Below are 19,643 nucleotides of genomic sequence, written 5' to 3'. Positions count from 1 at the left end.
GCAGCAAACTCTCTCGCGAGACAGCAGGTCATCTTGTCAAAAATAATGTTCTCTGTTACTATTAGAGGAAAGAAAAGCTTTGACATCACAAAGAGCAGTTGTGTAAAATGAAGTCATAAGTGATAAGGGATGGAGGTGCCAGGGGTGAATTTTCATTGACTGTAGTTTATCCCCAGTTTTCAAGTTCAGGAAAACCCAGAAGCGGTCACATTAACACATCACTAGGTCTTTCATATCTTCCAAACTGTGGGTTGGGAGGTGGTAATATGACAGAGATGAAAAACATTTTTTATTCTAGGTTTCATGTTGCGTGTATCATTATGAAATAAGAGCTTGTCTCAAAGTCATGGCTAGGAAATTACTGCCTTCTTTTGAGTTCTCTCTGACTTTGTGACTACTTATTAAATGACTTTGAGTGTTCAGTTCTGACGTGGGAAGTAGATATCACGGAGCCTGCCATCCTCTCTTTGTCCGTCCTCCATCCATCCCATATGATTGGCAGGTGCAGCATGTAGTTAAAAGCACGGGCCTTTATCAAGCTGTGAGGCTTGGCCAAAAGTAAAGGCAGGGTTGGGGGTTGGGAGCAGCAGTCTTCTTGACCTGAATCTCTCCCTGTGCAGGACCACTCTGAGAATTCCATTGGCGTGGCCGCCACCATGGCCCATGAGATGGGCCACAACTTCGGCATGAGCCACGATTCTGCCAATTGCTGCCCAGCCAGCGAGGCTGACGGTGGGTGCATCATGGCAGCCGCCACCGGGTGAGTCAGGCAGGAAGGGAAGGACGGGGTGGAGGGCAGAGCATGCACAACCCAGTGCTCCTCCCAGCTGGCCCCAGGGAGCCTCTGTTAGAACTTTGAGCAATATGTGCTTTTGACACCGAAGAGATGGGAGGAGGACAAAGAAAGCATGGGCCTGCAAGGAGCACTAGGTTTCTAGCAGGCGGCCTGGTACAGGTGAGACCCTAGACAGACTTAATTTTGTCTTAGGTCTTCAGCTACAAACCTGGCGTGGCTACACGTGTCTTTTTCTCTTTGTGAGTTTTTGGTGAAGAGCGGTTTTGATAACAGTCACAGTTCTTTGTCCCTCCATTCCAGGGGAGCTTGATGTGTACTGTTCTTTCCCAGGCTCCTTAGAAAGTGCCCATGTGGCCTCCAGAACAGGGAGAAGAAAGAGGAGCATTTGCACGCCCCGGAGTGACCCCTCAGGGAATTTGTAGGCTGTGTTTACCAGGAGGAGCAAGCCCAAGGCAGCTGCATCTCCCTGGAGTTGTGAGGATTTTTAAACCAGAGCCCTTGAAAGAGAATTCTGTAGTTCATTCAAACGACTTATATTCAGTGTCTGAACTTACTCAGCAGAGAGCATTGGGTTCTTCCAGGACCTGAGTCCTTCCTTGGGAGGCATCATGGTGGGAAGTTACGTTCCTCCCACCCCAAACCATTAAGACTTGCTTATGTTTCTTAAAGAAATGGTGTTGCAGTGTCTCCGAGAGAAATGCAGCTTCTTTGGAGCTCCAGTGGCCAGTGTTACCCCCCCGCACCTCCGCTGTGACACACTCAGGCCCCTGGGCTCCTGGTGAAGTCTGCCTCTTTCTTCCCCAGCTAGGAAGCCTATTGTAGACAAACAATTGAGAGTTGTGTTAATCACTACTCCAATTTGTGTTTAAACTGTGTAAATTTTAGCAGTTTACCAGTAAAGTCCTTCTGATATGCTTGATATGCCTCAGGGAAACCCTCTGTGTTCAGCGTCCAGGTGGGTTAGAGAACTGGGATCCGGGTAACTCTGTTACAGACCCAAATGGCAGTGCTGACGGGCTACCATGGAACATATGACTCTTAATTCTTTTTCCCAGTAGTGGACTCAGGAATTTTATACCCTTTGTGATAAAGACTATGCGTTTGTGAGCTGGCTGGCTGAGTTTGGAGCACTGCCCGTGTCCTTAGTCTGGAGATCCGATCACTGGCTCCACAACAAAAAATTAAACCCATGATCTCGGCCCTTTCTAGCCTAGTCTTCTGTCCCAAGAAAATCTCTATCTAGTATCGGCTTCAGAAAGAAGTTTGGGTTGGCTGGTGTTGTGTTTGGCTCTAAGGCTCAAGAGACCTATTGCAACACTTATGATCCTTTATCTATGGCAACTGTTCATGCAGAGGGCAGAGATTGCAGCCTCTGGTTCTGAGGTACTTCCTCTGTGCAGAAGGGGTGAAAAAACCATTATGGAGTGGTTAGTATTTCTTAATTCTTAGAAGGAATTGAAAGTTAATATATTGATGATGTTTGGCGGGGGCAGAATGTATGCTCATGGCACCATCAGTGGGGGGGTGGTTTCTGAGTCCCGTTAGGTGGAACCAGCCCAGTGGTCAGCAGGATTGACAGCTGTTCTGGCTGCTTGGTGCTCAGACATCCAGCTAACTCCATTTTTACTCTCCGCCAGCCATCCTTTCCCCAAAGTGTTCAATGGATGCAACAAAAGAGAGCTGGACAGGTATTTGCAGTCAGGTGGCGGGATGTGTCTCTCGAACCTGCCAGACACCAGGACGCTGTATGGAGGCCGGCGATGTGGAAATGGGTACCTGGAAGATGGGGAAGAGTGTGACTGCGGGGAGGAAGAGGTAAGGTGTCCCGGCTGTGGTGGGGGATCTGCATTTATTTCAAGGCTCCAGTCCAAAGAGAACGAAAAGTTTCTTGGTTGTGTGCATGTCCCATAACATCACAAATACCACGTGGAGAGTAAGTGTTGACGATGGGGCCATTTCTGCATACTCTCCCAGTTTGAGGTTGTCACTCTTTCTGTCCAGGCTGGGGTGGGGTTTTCCTTGTGGGTGTCCGATGTAACCAGAGACCACAAGCTTCACCAGTGCCGTGGCAGGTGGCCTTTTTAGGCTTCCAGCCGCACCGAATTTATTCTGGAAGCCACACAGCTGGTCATATGAACTTGACTCTGGGCCTTATGAGGATGCTTAAAATAATAAGCTCATACTGTTCAGCCTGGAGAAGAGATGATTGAAAGAGGAAGTAGGAAGTATGGTCAAGTCTGAGGGGCTGCTAGGAGGAAGAAGGAGCAGAGCTGTTTTGATCTTGAACATGAATGTGACAGGCATACAGCATAGCCCTGTCATTTTTAATGGCCACGTGTTGTTCTGCAAAAAGCAGAACTGGATAGTTTTGTCTTTATTTTTGGAAGGGTGAAAATATGTCTGTTAACATGAAAACAATTTGGGGGAGAATGAATGAGTACCAGCTAGCCGTGGGGGATGAGATTTTGGGTCTGTGTATGTGGGAAAGACTGTTGGATTTTATAACCTTCCCTATGGTTTGATTAGTTTTTAAACATCAGCAAGTAACTTTCAAAATAAAACAAGACCCAGCTAAAGGTTCTGCTACCCCATCACCCCATCGCAAATTCACAGCGACCAGCCTAGACCCTTCAGAGGGGAGGGTGTTGTGTTATCCTGGGGGGCCCATGGAGTTGAGCCCACAAGTGGGCTCAGCCGCTTGGCTTATATTTGGAGCAGTTGCTGATTCTACAGATACTTACTGAGTTGGGTGCTAGGCATAGGACAAACACAGCAAAAGTAGATGTGGTCCCTGGCCTGGTGACACGTGTAGTATAGTGAGGGAAGCACAGATTGACCAAATAGTTGCAAAAGTATCTAAATATGAGGGCCAATGACAAGGCGCTATGAGTTTCTGTAGTATGAGGGGAGCTGCCCTACGTGGGTGGGGGTGTGACCTCTGAGCCCATACCCGAGGGCTATTGGGAGTTGGTGAGGAGTGCAAGGCGATAAGGCACATTTCAGTCCAGGGAGGGGCCATGCCTTGAGGTGGGAAGAGACGTGGTATATTGGAAGGGAAGGACCTGCCTGGAGCCCAGGATGGGAGAGATTAAAGGAAGGGAAGTGTTCTTATTTCCTCTCTTAGGGAAAACGGGCGGATCTCTAGTTAGGCACTGGCACGTGTCGCTCCGATAGGTCTGCCCAGTAACACTTATGATGTGGTCAGTATGCACGGAGTGGGCCCCAGGCAGACGTGGCTGGAGTTCTGCTCCCACACTTGCCAGGTGCGCCACGGCATGGGACTTGTCTGAGCCACAGTTTTCCCGTCTGTGAAGGGGGCCAATCCTGCCTCTTGTGTCGAGAACTGTGAGCTGCGACAACAGCAGGAGTGTTAGGAGGCCCCTCAGAGGCACTGGCCATCCGTCATTCTTTTAAGTCTCATGCCCTGTGTCAGCACATGAGGACCAGCAGGGCAGGAAGGAAGAGAGGAAAGTGTGGAACCCGGGAGACCTCCCATCCCGGAAAGGCCGGCCGGCGAGGGTCGAGGAGGAGCAGCAGGTGGCGGGAGAAGTCTGAGGAAGCAGGCCGCAGGAGCTGACAGAAAGGGCAGCATTCAAGCTGGTGCCGGATGTCCTTGCTCCTCATGGCCTCTTTGGGTGGGATAGTAAGGCCGGGGGTGGGGGCGGAGGTGTGGGGCACAGAGAGGGCAGCGTAGACGACCGAGTCTTGGGGTGTTCTGGTGGGGGCGAGAAAACAAGTCAGAACTCCCATGTAGTGTCATGCTGTACTGCAAATCATGTTGGAAGGACACAGGGTTACAAGGAGAAGCGTGCGTATTATATCACATTACAGAGCAGTTCAGATACTGTGGTTTTATAAAATAGGTGCATGTTTCTCTTCATGTATAGGAGAATGCCTGGAAAAACATCCACACCCCAAATGGAGTTGTGTCTGAGTTGTGGTGACACTGATGATTGTATGTGTGTGTGTGTGTATTTCTACCATAAACACACATTACCTTAGCGGTTAAGCTACAAAGTAGTTATTTGGTAAAGCCTACTAGGGAGCTGGCGCTCCGGGGACCTGTGGGGAGTGGTGGGGTGGGGAGGTGCGGGAGGCGGGTGAAGGCTCTGAGCCCGCCCAGACTCCTGTCTCAGGTCCCACTGCCCCGGAGGCTCACGCCCGCCCCCATTGCCCTCCAGGAATGTGAAAACCCGTGCTGCAACGCCTCTGACTGCACCCTGAGAGAAGGGGCCGAGTGTGCCCATGGCGCCTGCTGTCACCGGTGCAAGGTGAGTGGCCCTCCCCCAGGCCCAGGGCTCTGACCTGACCGCCCAGTGCCCTGCTGTGGCCATGATGGACGGGGCCACAGAATTTCAGACACATGGAGCCGGGACCCCCTTAACACATAATGAGCACACATGGGCATGCATGTAGATGCCCAGGGGAAAATGTGTGTATAGACATTTGCATGTATGTGTGTGAATAGGTCTGAATATTTGAATATGTGAGTTTATAATATGTGCCTGTGTGTGTATCTCTGTGTACATATTAATGGACCTGATTCTTTTTGCCTTTTACTCCCCGTGGATACATTAACTTTGGATACATTAACCTATGCCGTCTCAGGTTTTATAGTCTATAAAACAGAGCTAAGTATATTACATAAAACTGTCATGAAAGCTAAACGGAGTAATATTTGTACAGGGCACTGGAGCAGGAGCTCCACACAAGTAGGCGTTACTACTGAAGCACTTAGTCAGGTGTAGATCGTTGTGTAAATATTATTTCTCACCTACTTCTTCTGAAGAGGAAGTGAGTTAGCATTTGTGAAAACACCTGGACAGCTCAGGTCACTATTCGGAGGAGGAGGTTTGCGCCGGTTTGAACTAGTGAGGTCATGTAAAATGGTAGTAATGGGAAATTCTGCTCCACCAGAGTGAGGCTCACAAGCCCTTTGCCAGGAGGGGTGAGGGCTGGCAAAACATCGGTGTTTTTCCCTCTTCTCCTCTGCTCAGCTGCTGGCCCCTGGCACGCTGTGCCGCCAGCAGGCCCGGCAGTGCGACCTCCCAGAGTTCTGCACGGGCAAGTCTGCTCATTGTCCCACCAACTTCTACCAGATGGACGGCACCCCCTGCGAGGGCGGCCAGGCCTACTGCTACAACGGCATGTGCCTCACCTACCAGAAGCAGTGCCAGCAGCTGTGGGGGCCTGGTAAGTGAGCTGCGGTGCGCGGCCCTCCTCCCGCCCGCCACCCCCCTGCTGAGCGTGGAGTCTTGGCTTCAAAACAGCGCCTCCACATCCTACCCTTGGGTCAGGGCAGACTTCCAGGGGAGGCAGTGGACTGGGTTCCCCCAGTTCCTTGAGGGTTTACGTGCACAGAGCAGGGAAACGCATGAGAAAAATCCCAAAGCGAGGTGGGCAGAGGATGGAGACAGAAAAGGAAATGCAAACGGCCCTCACCTATAAGGTGTTTACCCACATTCACGTTAACTGAAGTCGAATTACAACTACTGTAAGATAGGGTTCTTATATATCAGGTTGGCAAGGACTGAAGAGTTAACGTAACGATGTGATGGTGATAATAGTACTGTAACAACACAACACGAAGAGTAACGACACAGCAGTGTGGACAGTGTGGGGAAACAGATACAACCCCTGTGAAGAGCGATTTGGAGACACAAAAATTTCAAATGCACTGATCATTGGACCCATCCATTCTACCACTTAGGAATGTGCCTTCCATTCTACTTGAACATGTAGGTGATGATAAGTTCACGAGGATAATTACTGCAGTGTTGTTGGTTACCGTGACGACTGTACACATCCGCCATAGGGTCCGTTGAGATCAGTTCTGGTACAGCCACGCAGTGCAGCATGGTGCAGCCGAATAAAAGGAGGCAGCTCTGCACGTCTCAGTAAAATCACCTCCCACAGTGAACTAAGTGAACAGTGCGAGATGCAGAACAGTGACTAGACTGTGCTGTCGTTCTTTATTAGAGGAATTACATCTAAAAGGTGCAAAAGAATTCTATCTAGAAGGTAGACAGGTATCTCTAGAAGATGCATTGTTGATTGCAATTACTTTTCCAGGATGTAGAGAAATAAGAACTGAGATGGCTAGTTAGAAAACTTCCCAAGACGTACTTTATTTCTTTAAAAGTTTGCATATGTCTTTACCTATTTTTAAAAATCCTGGAAAAGGACAAGGCCTGTTTTTTTTTATTATTAGAGAGAAGGCTTAACATACAAACGCACAGATATAAAACCTCAATAAAGTATAAAAAACTGATGTAAAACCTTTTTCTATGAGTAGGGATAGGATAGGCTAATAGGGGGTCCAGGAAGAAAAGGCTGAATATTCTCTCCCAAAAAGCTTTCTTAACCTTGACCCTTTACCAAGGACTGGCTCTGCCCTTTGAGGGGCTTCCGACTTCTAGTCAAGCTGGCTAGTGTACTGATAAATGTTTCTTGCCCACTCAGGAGCCCGGCCTGCCCCTGATCTCTGCTTCGAGAAAGTGAATGTGGCCGGGGACACCTTTGGAAACTGCGGGAAGGACATGAATGGGGAACACAAGAAGTGCAACTTGAGGTAATGACCGTAGGGCGGACCCCGTGAGAAGAGCAGGTTACAAAGCAACTCCTGCTGTCCTCCTCCCTTCCACCCAGCCCAGCAGCTTGGCTGGCCCCAGAGCTGGGCCTTTAAATAAATTGTCTGGAGTCAGTCATCTCACCCAGGCCCATTGCTGGACAATGCCCTGTTCAGCTCTAAGGAAGCCTGGGGAAGGGTGTGGAGGGCAGCGCTTCCTAGAAAGCTGGTCAGACTTCCTTTGGGACCTTTCTGCAGTGGGGCAGGGAGTCAGCCTTCTTGGGTCACTTCTGGAGGTTGCTAATTACACCCTCATCTGAATAGCCTCGTTCATTAACTCATTCATTCATTCATTCATTCATTTCAGCCAACCAGCCACCCATCCATCCATTCATCCGTCTGCTCGCCTATCCCCTATCTATTGAGGGTTTACTGTGCCAGATACTGTGCTGAGTACATGGCACTTTGCATTAACAATGCAGTGGGATACTGGACATGTGGAGAGAGCCACCCAGCCCGATCTTAGTGGGTGGAGGTGGTTTCTCAAAGGAGGCTACGCCTAAGCTGGGAGCTGAGCAAACTCTCCAGTTAGATCGGGTGGATTGGGTGCTGTTACATGGGAGAGGGTCCCTGGCAGAGAGATGAGAAGTGGAAAACCAGTGGTCAAAGAACTGATAACATGTGATATAAAGTCTAATATCACTGTTGGGGCACAGTGTAGAGGGGGCTGCTTAGAAATGAGACCAGATAGTTAGGCAGGGACCAAATCATAAAAAGTCTTCACCACATGGCTGAGAGAGTTTGGACTTGACTCGAGAGCAATTTGGAAATCAGATTCCAATGGGGCAAGACTGGGGGCAGAGGTCAGTTTCCTGGTGTCCAGATAAGAAAGGGTGATGGTGTGAATTTGGGTCGATGTATAGGAGGGAGGATTGACAGGGTCTAAAAATTGCTTGAACCCAAGAGTAAGGGGGAATGGGGAGTCTTGGATGACACCAGGCTTCTGGTTGCAGCACCTGGGTACATGGGGTACAAGGACCACAGGGGGACAGGTTGCTCCATTTAGGCTGCTGTCCTTGCAGTAAAGAGAACTCCCTACGTCCAGCTCTTGGCCTGGATCCACGCGGAGACAGGGTTCCTGTTTCCTTCCCTTGGTCTAGGTCCACCAGGTGGGTCCCCAGAGCGGGTGCATTGCCCCTTTGCCCCTTCCCCAGGCTTGGAAGCCTGTTACCCTGGTCAAGAAAAGTTAAGCTCTTCTATGCCTCAGCTCTTCCCCAGCCTCTGATTGGACCTCCTTCTCTCTCTCTCTCTCTCTCTCTCTCTCTCTCTCTCTTTCTCTCTTTCTCTCGGGCCAGAGATGCCAAGTGTGGGAAGATCCAGTGTCAGAGTTCTGAGGCCCGGCCTCTGGAGTCCAACGCAGTGTCCATCGACACCACCATCGTCATGAACGGGAGGCAGATCCGATGTCGGGGCACCCACGTCTACCGAAGTCCCCAGGAGGAGGGTGACATTCTGGACCCAGGCCTGGTGATGGCCGGAACCAAGTGTGGCCACAACCATGTGAGTCCCTTCCTGCAGCTTCCCTCAGGGGCTGGGCTGCAACCGAGAAGGCCGTGACCAAGAAGCGAGGGCAGTGACCGAGAGGTGTGAGCGCAGACACCCGGGCTCAAAGCCCAGCCAGCTCCACACCTCTGCGCCTGGACGGGCTGGCCATTATCACGATCACTTTTGTCCTCGTCATTAATTGTCATGTAAAGCAAGAGGTGGACTAGCAGTTAGAGAAGCCTGGGGAAAATAGTGGTAACCGTCTCCTAGTTAACTGAGAATGAAGTTCTTAAAAACAACATATAAAACACTTGGGACATAGTACTTGGCACAGAGCGGACCGCTGTCATCCTCATCATTTTTAAGTTTAATAGTTAGTTTAGTACATAATATACAATGAAGTAACTAACATATAACCGACATACACTAATATAGGATGTAATAACACATTTGTTATCAGATACGATTTCACAATATAGTATGTGTTGTTTTCTCACTAGTTACAAATAGAGGAATAGAGGGATTTAGTTAACTGCTGTCCAGTCCTTGGCTTTTCCGGTTTCCAAATGTGCACCGCAGGAGCCTGAAGTGGGCTGCCTTTCTGAGTCCCGTGTGTTCCAGGTTGAGCTGACGATTCGGTTTCCTCCTCACTGCAGATTTGCTTCGAAGGACAGTGCAGGAACACCTCCTTCTTTGAAATGGCAGGCTGCGGGAAGAAGTGCAATGGCCACGGGGTACGCGTGCCCTGGGGCTGGGCAGCTGGGTCCCCGGGTGCAGGCCCTGTGGGGAGGCTGGAGCTCTCCAGGGTGCTGATGCCTCTTCCCGGCCCTCCCTCCAGGTCTGCAACAACAACCAGAACTGCCACTGCTTCCATGGCTGGGCACCACCCTTCTGCGACACGCCCGGCCAGGGGGGCAGCATCGACAGTGGGCCCATGCCCCCCGAGGGTGAGTGCCTGGCCTGCTCGGGGTCTCTGCCCACCTTTGTGAGGAGGGGTGGGTGCCATGAGGGCAGGTGGCCTGTTGCAGAGGGATAATGAGTCAGCTTCATTATCCAGATTTTGCAGACCAGAGAACAAAAGAAAGAGAGGCCGTATGGGAGGAGCAGCTGCATCTGGCAGCCCAGTGTGGGGCGCAGTTCAGTTGCTTTTCCTCTGTCGTTTCTACTGAGTAGAGTGAAACATCTTAGAGAGAGAGAGAGAGAAGGGCAGACTGTAGGTTATTGAATGATCTCATCCTGTTGGGGGTGGGGTGGGGTGGCAAGCAGTCCTCCTCAGCCAGTGGAAAGTAATCATGAACCTGGAGCACATTATAATGGTTTAGATTCCTTTTCAGGGCTGTCCAACCTTTTGGCATCTCTGGGCCACACTGGAAGAAGAGTTGTCTTGGGCCACACATTAAATACATTGTGACAAATAGTCACAAAAACATCTCATGATGTTTTAAGTAAATTTGTGATTTTGTGTTGGGCTGCATTCACAGCCATCCTGGGCTGCGTGCGGCCCGCGGGCTGCAGGCTGGACACCCCTGCTAGATGGACAAAGCATACAATTATGAACCACTCAGAAAAACTCACATTTTTCCCCTGGGCATCTCAAGGATTTTAACCCTTTGGTTTCCAAGCCTTTTAAAAATTCTCTTTATTATAATTTTTAAGTTAAAATAAGTAACACACATTAAATGCAAATCAGTATCTGAACAAGAATCAGAATATGTTGTTTGAAATCCACTGCTGTGGCGCAGACAGCGTCTCAGTCTCTTGGTTCTGCTCCGGGAAGGTGTGGGCCCCGTGCTGGCCGGAGTGTTCTCAGCCGTCTTCGTGCTGGTGGCCCTGGCGCTCCTGTACCACTGCTGCAAGCAGAACAGCAAACTGAGCCAACTCAAGCCCTTCGCCCTTCCCTCCAAGCTGCGGCAACAGTTCAGGTACGATGGAGTGCCGTGAAGGACTTGGGGTCCGTTGCGGATCATAGTGCTTTCTGTGTGCGGTACCAGGCGGAAAAGCTGGTGGTGTGGTGGTGGGTCTAATTCCGGGAAGGCCGCCCCAGGGTGCACGCTGCTCCTCCCCTCGGCCGTGTCCAAGGCTGTGGCAGGCAGTGCTCATTGGCCTTACTGTGAGTGTCCTCTGCTGAGCGTGGTCTCCACATCAGAATGCTTCTCGGCACAATGCCCCCACCCAAGTCAAGTTGAAGAAATATATTTCCCACCCTTTATCTAATTGATTTGCTCCCCATTTAAAGAGCTGGAAACTGAGGCAACAGAGAAGGAATGACTAGCCCAAGACACTCCCAGGGGTAGCTGGACAGCAGCTCAAGACAAAGACTGAGTTTTTTATTTTTTTAAAGCCATTCATTCCTTGGGATGGGGAAGATGTCTAGTCTCTGAGTCCTGTGTTAAACTGTACTTGTCCTGGAGGGGATCTTAAAGCCCAGGTCCTCGTGACTCGATACCTAAGGGGGACTATTAGCTGGTGGCTGATGACATCGCTGTCTCCTTGGGGGAGAAAGGTCTTAAAAGGGTGAAGAGAAGGTGCGGAGGAAAACTCTGCTTCATATAAAGCCAGCTCTTTTCCCTGGGAGTTCTCCATTGTCACATGTCTTCACACCTAGGAAGCTGCAGTTCAGGGGGACCAATCCCACTTCCTCCAGAGCAGATTGGGGGGAACATACAGCTGCTTACTAGCCATGCTTGGGTTAGAGGGGCCAGGCACTGACCTTCAATGATCACCCCCTCTTCCCATCTTCTCCCCATTCCTTGTTATTAGCTGTCCCTTCAGGGTGTCTCAGAGCAGTGGAACTGGCCATGCCAACCCGACGTTCAAGTTGCAGACCCCCCAGGGCAAGCGGAAGGTAAGGGCTTTGCACCTTGAACTTTGCTACTTTTCCTTTACCCTCAGGACCCTACTGGATTTTCCTAAGAGCCTCTGTGTCCCGTGAGATTGATAACAAAAGCCACCTCCTTGGCATCAGGGACATCCAGTTGGTTCTGACATCCCCTGATGACTGTAAAGGCTCTGACCTCTGGGATCCCCAGGATCTAGCAAGTCACCCCGCTCTCCCTCGGCCTCTGGTCATCTCACAAGGGCACCCCTGAGTTCTTAAGTGCATTGAGGGTTCCTTTGTCTTAAGACATTCCTTGTCTTACGCATACAGGTGACCAACACCCCTGAAACCCCACGGAAGCCCCTCCAGCCTCCTCCCCGGCCCCCTCCAGACTATCTGCATGGTGGGTCCCCTCCTATGCCATTGCCAGCACACCTCATCAGGGCTCCTAGGAACCCCCCAGGGGCCGGGTCCCAAGTAGAGAGGAAGGAGTCATCTAGGAGGCCACCCCCAAGCCGGCCGATGCCTCCCCTACCAAATTGCATCCTCTCCCAGGTAAGTGAGTTCTCAGCAACCCTGGGCTGGGGGCGTTCATTGCTTTTAAGGCCGCCAGCAATGGGGTGGGGCAGGGGGTTACCAAGGCTGGGACGATGGAACTCTCCGAGTCTGAGCTGACTGCCGTTTCTGCCTTCCAGTAGCTACAGGGTGAGAGCAAAAGCTGAGGGGAGATACCCTCCCCAGGCAGCCCCTGAATGACGGAGGACTTCCTCTCTGGTTGACCTAGTTTGTGACAAGCCACCACCTACCTTCCACCCAAAATCAGCTGCTTTCCATTCCCCGTGGTCTTGTTCTCTTCTCTAGGTCTTTGCAAATGCTTTTTCTGCTTCCTGGTGCACTTTCCTCCTCCCAAACGCCCAGCTCCCCCTCGCGTGCAGATCTCTTAGATGCCCCGTCTCCCTAGAAGCCTTCTCTGACCCGCGAAGCCTGGGTCTGGTGGCCTCACACTTCTCTCATCTTAGGAATTACCCCTAACGTGTACCTGTCAGAGTCTCCCCCTGGCCAGGACGTCTGACGGAGGAGGTCCTGTGCGGCCTGGCTCGTTGTGGGGCAGGTCAGGGGCAGGGTGCTCTGGGAGGTGGCTTGGGGTCTGGGCCGTGCCCCACCCCCATTGCTCGGCTGCTGGTTTACCCGGCGTGTCTGGGCTCTGGTGGCTGCCGCCATAGCTTCTGGCAGAGCGCCCGCAGCACATGCACAGATGTTTCCCGGGCGGTGGCCGGACCTGCTGCCTTCCCGAGTCTAACTGTGTGTTTTGGGTGTGACCCCATCGGGGAGCAGGGGATTTGCTTATTTTCCTCCCGGGACTGCTTTTCTTGGGCACCGTCCAGAGGGCTCCATGGGAGCCCAGCCTGTCTCTGAACCTAAGGTCTGTGGTGTTGGCAGCAGGTCTTGGAGGGCCCCTGGGACACGGGCAGTGTCACAGTTTGACAGAGCTGAGAGCATCAGGTTTGGTTTTCTGATAAGGTGAAACCTCAGCTTTCCCGTTTTCCCACCTGGGGCAGGGGTGGGCTGGGAAAAGCAGTGCAGAAGGGGAGGGGAGAGGCTGACAGAGAAAGGGGAGAGGGAGGGAGCGAGAGGAAGGAGCCAGAAGACGAGAGGGCATTAGCCTGCTCAGGCAGCCTCAGCAAACGCCACTGAGTGGCTTAAACAATAGACTGTGATTTTCTCACAGTCTGGAAGCTGGACGTGCAAGACCAGGTGTCAGTAGATGTGGTTTCATCCGCAGCCTTTCTCTTTGGCTTCTCCTGTGTCCTCACACGGTCCTTCCTGTGCATGCTTGCCCTGGGTCTCCCTGTGCGTCCACATTTCCTCTTCTAAGGATACCGATCAGATTGGATTAGGGCCTCCTTTTAACTTAATCACCTTTTTAAAAGCCGTGTCTCCAAAGACTGTCCCGTTCGGTGGCACTGGGAGTTGGGGCTACAACATACGAATTGTAGGAGGCCCATGGCAGTGGAGAGGAGAGAAAGGGAGTAAGAGGGGAGAGAGCAATGCATGGCGACACGGGTGTGGTGGGAGAACAGAGCGTGGGCAGAGAGACCAGGGAGCAAGTCCGTTCAGACCATCCTGAGCAACCCATGCTGGAGGCTTGTTGAAGGAAGATGGTGTCGGCCTCACCCCAGGGCACTGGGCACCAGGTCCATCGTGGGTGGCCAGGTGTGGGGGTGTTGTGATTCTAAATAAGGTGGTCTGGGAAGGCCCTTAGTGAGAAGGTGATGAAGCATGAGGGTGATACAAACGCAGAGAGGAAAGAATTCCTTTCACCGTGTCCCCCATAGCGAACCAGTCATTTTTCAATCTTATTTTTATTTGCACAGGTAATACACATATATGGTCTTACTGGAAACATAACGGGTTCACCTGGGCGAGCCCCCTCCCCACTCACCCCATTGCTAGCCTCCGTTACCAGTTCGGTCTGCGCAGCTTGCCGACTTCCCAGTTGCGGTGACACTGGGGGTGGGCGCAAGGGCCACCCGTGGTGGTGTGTTTTATGTAAACCGTCCTCTGTAGCTTGTGCCTCAGCTTCCTGACACTGGATCCCCTTCCCACGTCAGCACTGCTTCATTCATTCTGAAGGCTGCATCCTATGTCACTGTATCAATTCGGCAATGTGTCTATCGGTGGAAATTACGGTTATCTATTGTTGCTTCTGCTGTCGCAAACAGTGCTGCAGGGAATGCCCTTGTCATTTCACTTTTGTGGACCTGTGCAGGTAGTTCTCTGACATCGGTAGTAGGGAGTGGAATTGTTAGATCAGGAGATGATTCTTTCTGATTTTAATAGATACTGCCAACTTGCTCTCCAAAAGGCATTTTCCTGAGCACTAAAACACATATGCGCATGACTTCTTTTTAAACAGGATCCAAGAGTATAGTGTATCGAACATTTTCTTTTGAACAGGCCCCTCTGGGCTTTGAGTGAGGCTTGTGGCTTTCTCCCCAGGATTTCTCCAGGCCCCGGCCACCCCAGAAGGCTCTCCCGGCTAACCCGGTGCCAGGCCGCAAGAACCTCCCCCGGCCAGGCGGCGCCCCCATACTGCTGCCCACTGCCACTGCCCCTCACCACTCCCGGCCTCTGGGAGCACCTGCCTCAAAGGTGAGTCTGCGGAAGCCCTCGAGGTAAAAGCTGAAGCCAGAGGGCTCCAGGGGACAAGACTGTGGTTGAGAAAACCTCAGAGTTCACGCTGCTTGTTGTAGGGCTGAACCTCCAGAACAAAGGCCAAGGACAAATGCGTAATGTTTCTCGGTATCTGTGTGACTCTCCCCTAAATGGGTGATAGGGAGTTTTTTGTTCCATGTGAAAGGTGATGCTTAGAAACCTGGGCTGTGATGGCTTCACACCTAGATCTGCCACTGACTGGCTGGGTGGCCCTGAGCAAGTCACCCTCCCGAGTCTGTTTCTTTTCCTGGAGAGAGGCTATAAGAAGCATGAAGCCAGCCTCCCCAGGTTGCTATGAAGGTCAAGGCAGTTAGTTTACATAAACTGCCAGCCTGTGGTAGGACGCGCACAAATGACTGCTCTTCCCTGGGCTGATGTGGTCTCCACCTGCCGTCCCAGGAGTCGGGCACAGGGGAGGTGAGGAAGCTGGCTGACTCCCTGTGTTCCCAGGGGGCCCTAGGAGATCTGTGCACTGAGCTGCAGCTTTGGGGCAGAGGCAGGGGGATGGCTTGTCAGTCACCATGTGGGGTTGACGGTCTAGCAGACATGTCACAGACTTCCATGGGAAACCATTCCTGTCGCTGGCCAGCTGTCACCCATCCGACCCATCAAAACCCAGAGGACGGCTCCCCGTGACCCCCTGATCAGCAGGTAGCTGATGTCTGTCTCCCTCCCCCCTCTTTCTCTCCACAGTTTCCTGACTACAGATCACACAGGGCTGGGGGGATGACTAGCTCCAGAATCTAGACCTGCCTAAGGGGCTGCTCCCCTATTCTTGAGGACTCTGAACACCGCAATCTGGAAGAAGCCTGTCTGGCCGCCTCTGAGCCCTCCTCCCCTCCTCCCCTCCCCCTGGAACCACGGCATCTCTGAAAATCTCCTTCTTGACTCAGCACCTCCCCAGTCTCCTCGGAGGCCCAGAGGGACCACTATCCAATAGCATCCAAGTGTTTTGTGCAATATACAGGCCCGGGGGTGGGGGGAGGGGTGTGCCGATGCAGGAGAGGACGAATGGCAGCTTCTCCAGCCTCCCTTCGCCTGGCCCCTCACCTCAAAGGTGTCCACGGCCCGCTGTCTGAGCCAGGATGCCTAGCTGGGAAAAGTCCCCTTCGGCCCGCAGTCTCGGAGGACTTAGCTCGGAGAAGCCATCCCTCCTCGTCCTGTGGTGGGGGGTAAGCACGAGAGCTTTCCATCACTTCTGTCTTCCTCGAAGGTGCTGGGCTAGACCGAGCCTGGGAACTTACCCAGCCTTTGTAGCTCTGAGATTTCGAGGGGGTCACACCAGCCACTGCTGTGCCCCTGCCCAGGGCTTGGCTGGAGTCACAGCTTTTGGCTCTGCTGCCATGTGAACAAATCCAGTCCCCTCCTCACTGCCCCCAAACCCCCACATCCCCGTATTTACACGGGTCACTCTGACTCAGCCAGGTACTATTTGTAGGCAGTGTAGACAGCAGGGGGAGCACCAGGCCTCCTCTGAGCCCTAATGCCAAAGGTTTCGACTCTTGACTCTCAAAGATGATCCTTGGTTGCCCTCGTTTTCTCTTCTGCACTTTCCACGTACCCTGCGCTTTTAATTTCTCCTCCCCTACTTGGACCCACCCCATGTGCGGTGCCGCGGAGAGCGGACCCTCGGCAGCCCTGACTTCCTGGGGATCTGGTGCTTGGACCTACACGTCAGGGTCCTGCCTCCAGGGCTGGCTCCATCGATTATTTTTCAATGTGTTTTGTGACCTCAGCAGGGTGAAGGTCTCCCCCCTACTCCCTGACCTAAATGTAGGTAAGGTCCCCAGGAACGGCAGCAGGCGTAGTGGCCTAGGGGGCAGACATCCAAGGAACCCTCGTCTGTCCCCGGGTCTGGTCCCTGAGCAGAGAGCACACCTGTCTCTGCAGGCCCCTGGAGAAACAGCAGTCAGCAGTCTTGAGGGAACAGAGTCTGAGCTGGGGCCAGCCAGGGGTTTATGGTCTACTTCCCTGTGTTCTCTCTGGTCACTGCCCTTACCTGCGCTTGCAGAAAGAGAGCTGGGACCAGCCCGGGCGGGGGGTTGCCCCAGAGCCGGGCAGGAGGGCTGTGTGGTGCTCTGCTAAATCAGACGACTTGTCTCTGGAATGTTCTCTGGCGCTGTCTCCCACCCCCTGAAAGGTGCTGTGCGGCTCTTGAAAACCTCAGTGAAAGGAAGAAACTTGAGCTTTCACTCTCCACCCTCGGCCCCTCTTACAGTACTCAGCACACAACGGTGCTCAGTCGTGGGTTTGTAGACAAGTGGGAGGTTTGGGATCTGCACCCGGGGACACACGTGGGGCGGCTCTAGAAAGATCTCAGGAAAACGGGGTTCTCTTCCCTCAGGGAGTCATGATGTTCACGCCCCTGTCTCCCTGACATGGGCCCTGGTTGTTTGTCCCCCATGGCCAGTCTCAACCTTCTTTGCTGTCGACCGAGTCAGGGACAACCTGCCATTGAAGTGTGCTACTGCAACTGTCCCAGGCCTCAATGCTGGGTCCCAGAAAGGTCAAGGTGAAAACAAACCCCCACCAAAAAAAATCATCACCCTTAAAGGCACCCCCATGGCTCACAGATGTTCCTGTGGCTGGTCCAGCTTTCCTCCCTCAAGTCAGGAGGCAGAAGGCTCGGAAGGGAAAATGCCACAGTGGCTGCTGGAGCCTTGTGAACCTGAAGTCCACCCTCCCTGGAACCGTAACCAAAAGAGAGTTGGGTTGTTGCTTTCTTGTTCGTTTCTATTTGCTATTACTTTAATACCACCTCCATCCCATCAAACTGTACTGTGAACTGGAAGATGGTTGACACGTTAAATTTTGAGAGACTTTTGGCAGCAGGTTCTATTTAATGCTTCACTCCTGGCTGTGTTCAGAGAGCCGGGCATCGCCAATCCGGCAGGCCAAGGTGGCTGCCCACGAGTGAGACCGGCCATGAGGTGCCCCTTTTCCCTCCTGTGCCCACAGGCTGCTGGGAGGTGACAAAGATAAATCTGGACCTAAGGAAGGAGGGACTTCCTTTGAAAGGGTTACTGCAGTAGGGACAATGCTTGGGCAAGCTGCTTGACATCTGCCCTCATCCCAAAGCTCAGAGGAAGAGGCCTTTGCTTTTCTAGGGAGGAGTGAACTTGGCTAGCAGTACAGTCAGGGACCATCTCTGTGCCTGGCCTTTGGGGGCAGGGGCTGTGTGTCGGCTCAGGCGGAGGGTGGGTCCAGGCTCAAGGCAGAGGGCAAGGAGAGGAGCTTTCCGGAGGCTTGGTGGGGTGAGTTAACCAGTCCCGTGTGCAGATGAAGATGCACATAAATCTTTCTAAAAGCTCGTTTAGCCTTCTGCCAGCTTTACAACCCTGGAAATGTTTTTCTCAAGAGCCTGGGAGCCATCTCTGAAATGTAAACCTCAGGGGACCTCGAGGGAGACAGCGCCTGGCTCCCTGCCTGTCTCAGTGGGAACTTCAGCCCAGGCACCTGGCTCCCAGTCCGAACTGCCGGCTTGCCCTCGGGTCTTGTAGCCTCGTTTACTTCTCCCTCTAAAAGAAAAGCCCCTCCCTGCCCCAGCTCTGAGACGTCTGCGGATCTCCCGGGACTGCAGGGGTCCCTCAGCCGCATTGCAGTTGTCTCGCCATCTCTTGCAATAATCCTTCTGAATAAAGCCCCCCCTTACCTCTGTTCTAATTTGTTATTTGGCTGAGGGGGTGGAAGACTTGCATACTTAAATCTTTAAATCAGGGACCAGTTCTAAAGTCAGTGATTGTGTGAAATGCGCCTGTAACAGCTCTGCTGGACACCAAGAAAGCCATGGGGACGCCAACTGGAAAGGTGCTAAGAGGGGTTCTGCAGAATCCAAGCCGAGCACCCCCAGAGTTACCCTCCCTCACATCCTCTCACACCATCCACTGTGTGTATGTAAGTGTCTGGGATCCAGGGCAATGTGAATTTTCTTTTATTTGGGAGATTATTCATGGAAAACATCCTCTTCTCTCTTGTCCACCTATTAATTGTTTACAATATTTGTACATCTATGCAAAATACTTGAATGGGCCATGGTGCCTTTTTTCCTTGTTTGTATTTAATTAAAATAAATTGACATTTGAAATGTTGTCTGGTGGCGACTCTTTTCTGTGTGTGAGTTTTGATGTCCTCCCGCTCAGCCTGGAGAGGATCTGTCACAGGAGGCTCCTCAGAGGGAGAGAGCCGCAAAGACATCAGTCCAGCCATCGGGCCGTGGGGGGAGACTGGAGCTCTACAGAAGCCTTGGGTTTCCCGGGACCAGTCGAAGGGGCTGCTTCTCTGTGTACCGGGACATAGGCTGGTCCAGTTTAATTGGGTCTTGGGACACTAAAGGCATGAGTGATCCTGGGTTCCCTGATATGAGGTTAAGAGGCTGCTGAGACCTTCTGCTTTTCTCATCTTAATTGCTAGGGACCATGCACGTCAAAGAGGGGAGGCCTTGCCCGAGGTCTTTTGGGCTGCATGGGCAGGGTGGAGCGGGGCTAGGGCGTGCTTTCGGACCCCAGAGCACTGTGTGCTAACAGCTCATCCATTAGTGCTTCTCAGTCTGCAAAAGGGTGCCACCCCCTTTCTCTCATTCGATCCCCACTTGAGTGTTGAGGTTCCGTAAGAGAGACAGAATCATAACAACCAGGATAGGAGGTAACATTTACTGGGTGCTGGACACACGCGAGGCTCTGAGTGCTGGTTGATCTCATTTC

General features: G+C 52.3%; 1 protein-coding gene across 2 annotated transcripts in view; it reads left to right on the top strand.

Annotated features, from left to right (window-relative positions):
* The window catches only part of ADAM19 (ADAM metallopeptidase domain 19), a 78,481-nt gene that overhangs the window by 58,652 nt on the left and 186 nt on the right, over positions 1–19,643 (top strand). The window contains exons 11-23 of one of the 2 annotated variants that reach the window (XM_024576937.4): positions 621–760; positions 2,434–2,611; positions 4,978–5,067; positions 5,794–5,989; positions 7,259–7,367; positions 8,720–8,924; positions 9,566–9,643; positions 9,748–9,856; positions 10,687–10,831; positions 11,670–11,754; positions 12,058–12,282; positions 14,728–14,880; positions 15,637–19,025. In XM_024576937.4, coding sequence (XP_024432705.2) covers positions 621–760; positions 2,434–2,611; positions 4,978–5,067; positions 5,794–5,989; positions 7,259–7,367; positions 8,720–8,924; positions 9,566–9,643; positions 9,748–9,856; positions 10,687–10,831; positions 11,670–11,754; positions 12,058–12,282; positions 14,728–14,880; positions 15,637–15,690 — 1,767 coding nt within the window. In that variant the 3' untranslated portion in view covers positions 15,691–19,025. Of the gene's footprint in view, positions 1–620; positions 761–2,433; positions 2,612–4,977; positions 5,068–5,793; positions 5,990–7,258; positions 7,368–8,719; positions 8,925–9,565; positions 9,644–9,747; positions 9,857–10,686; positions 10,832–11,669; positions 11,755–12,057; positions 12,283–14,727; positions 14,881–15,636; positions 19,026–19,643 lie in introns of those variants that run through there. The other variant, XM_045185059.2, reaches the window with a different exon arrangement.

This window comes from Desmodus rotundus, chromosome 6 (genome assembly GCF_022682495.2).
Source record: "Desmodus rotundus isolate HL8 chromosome 6, HLdesRot8A.1, whole genome shotgun sequence".
Taxonomy (NCBI): Eukaryota; Metazoa; Chordata; class Mammalia; order Chiroptera; family Phyllostomidae; genus Desmodus; species Desmodus rotundus.
The sequence above is the reverse complement of the archived record's forward strand: the minus strand, read 5'-3'. Positions and strand labels throughout refer to the sequence as shown.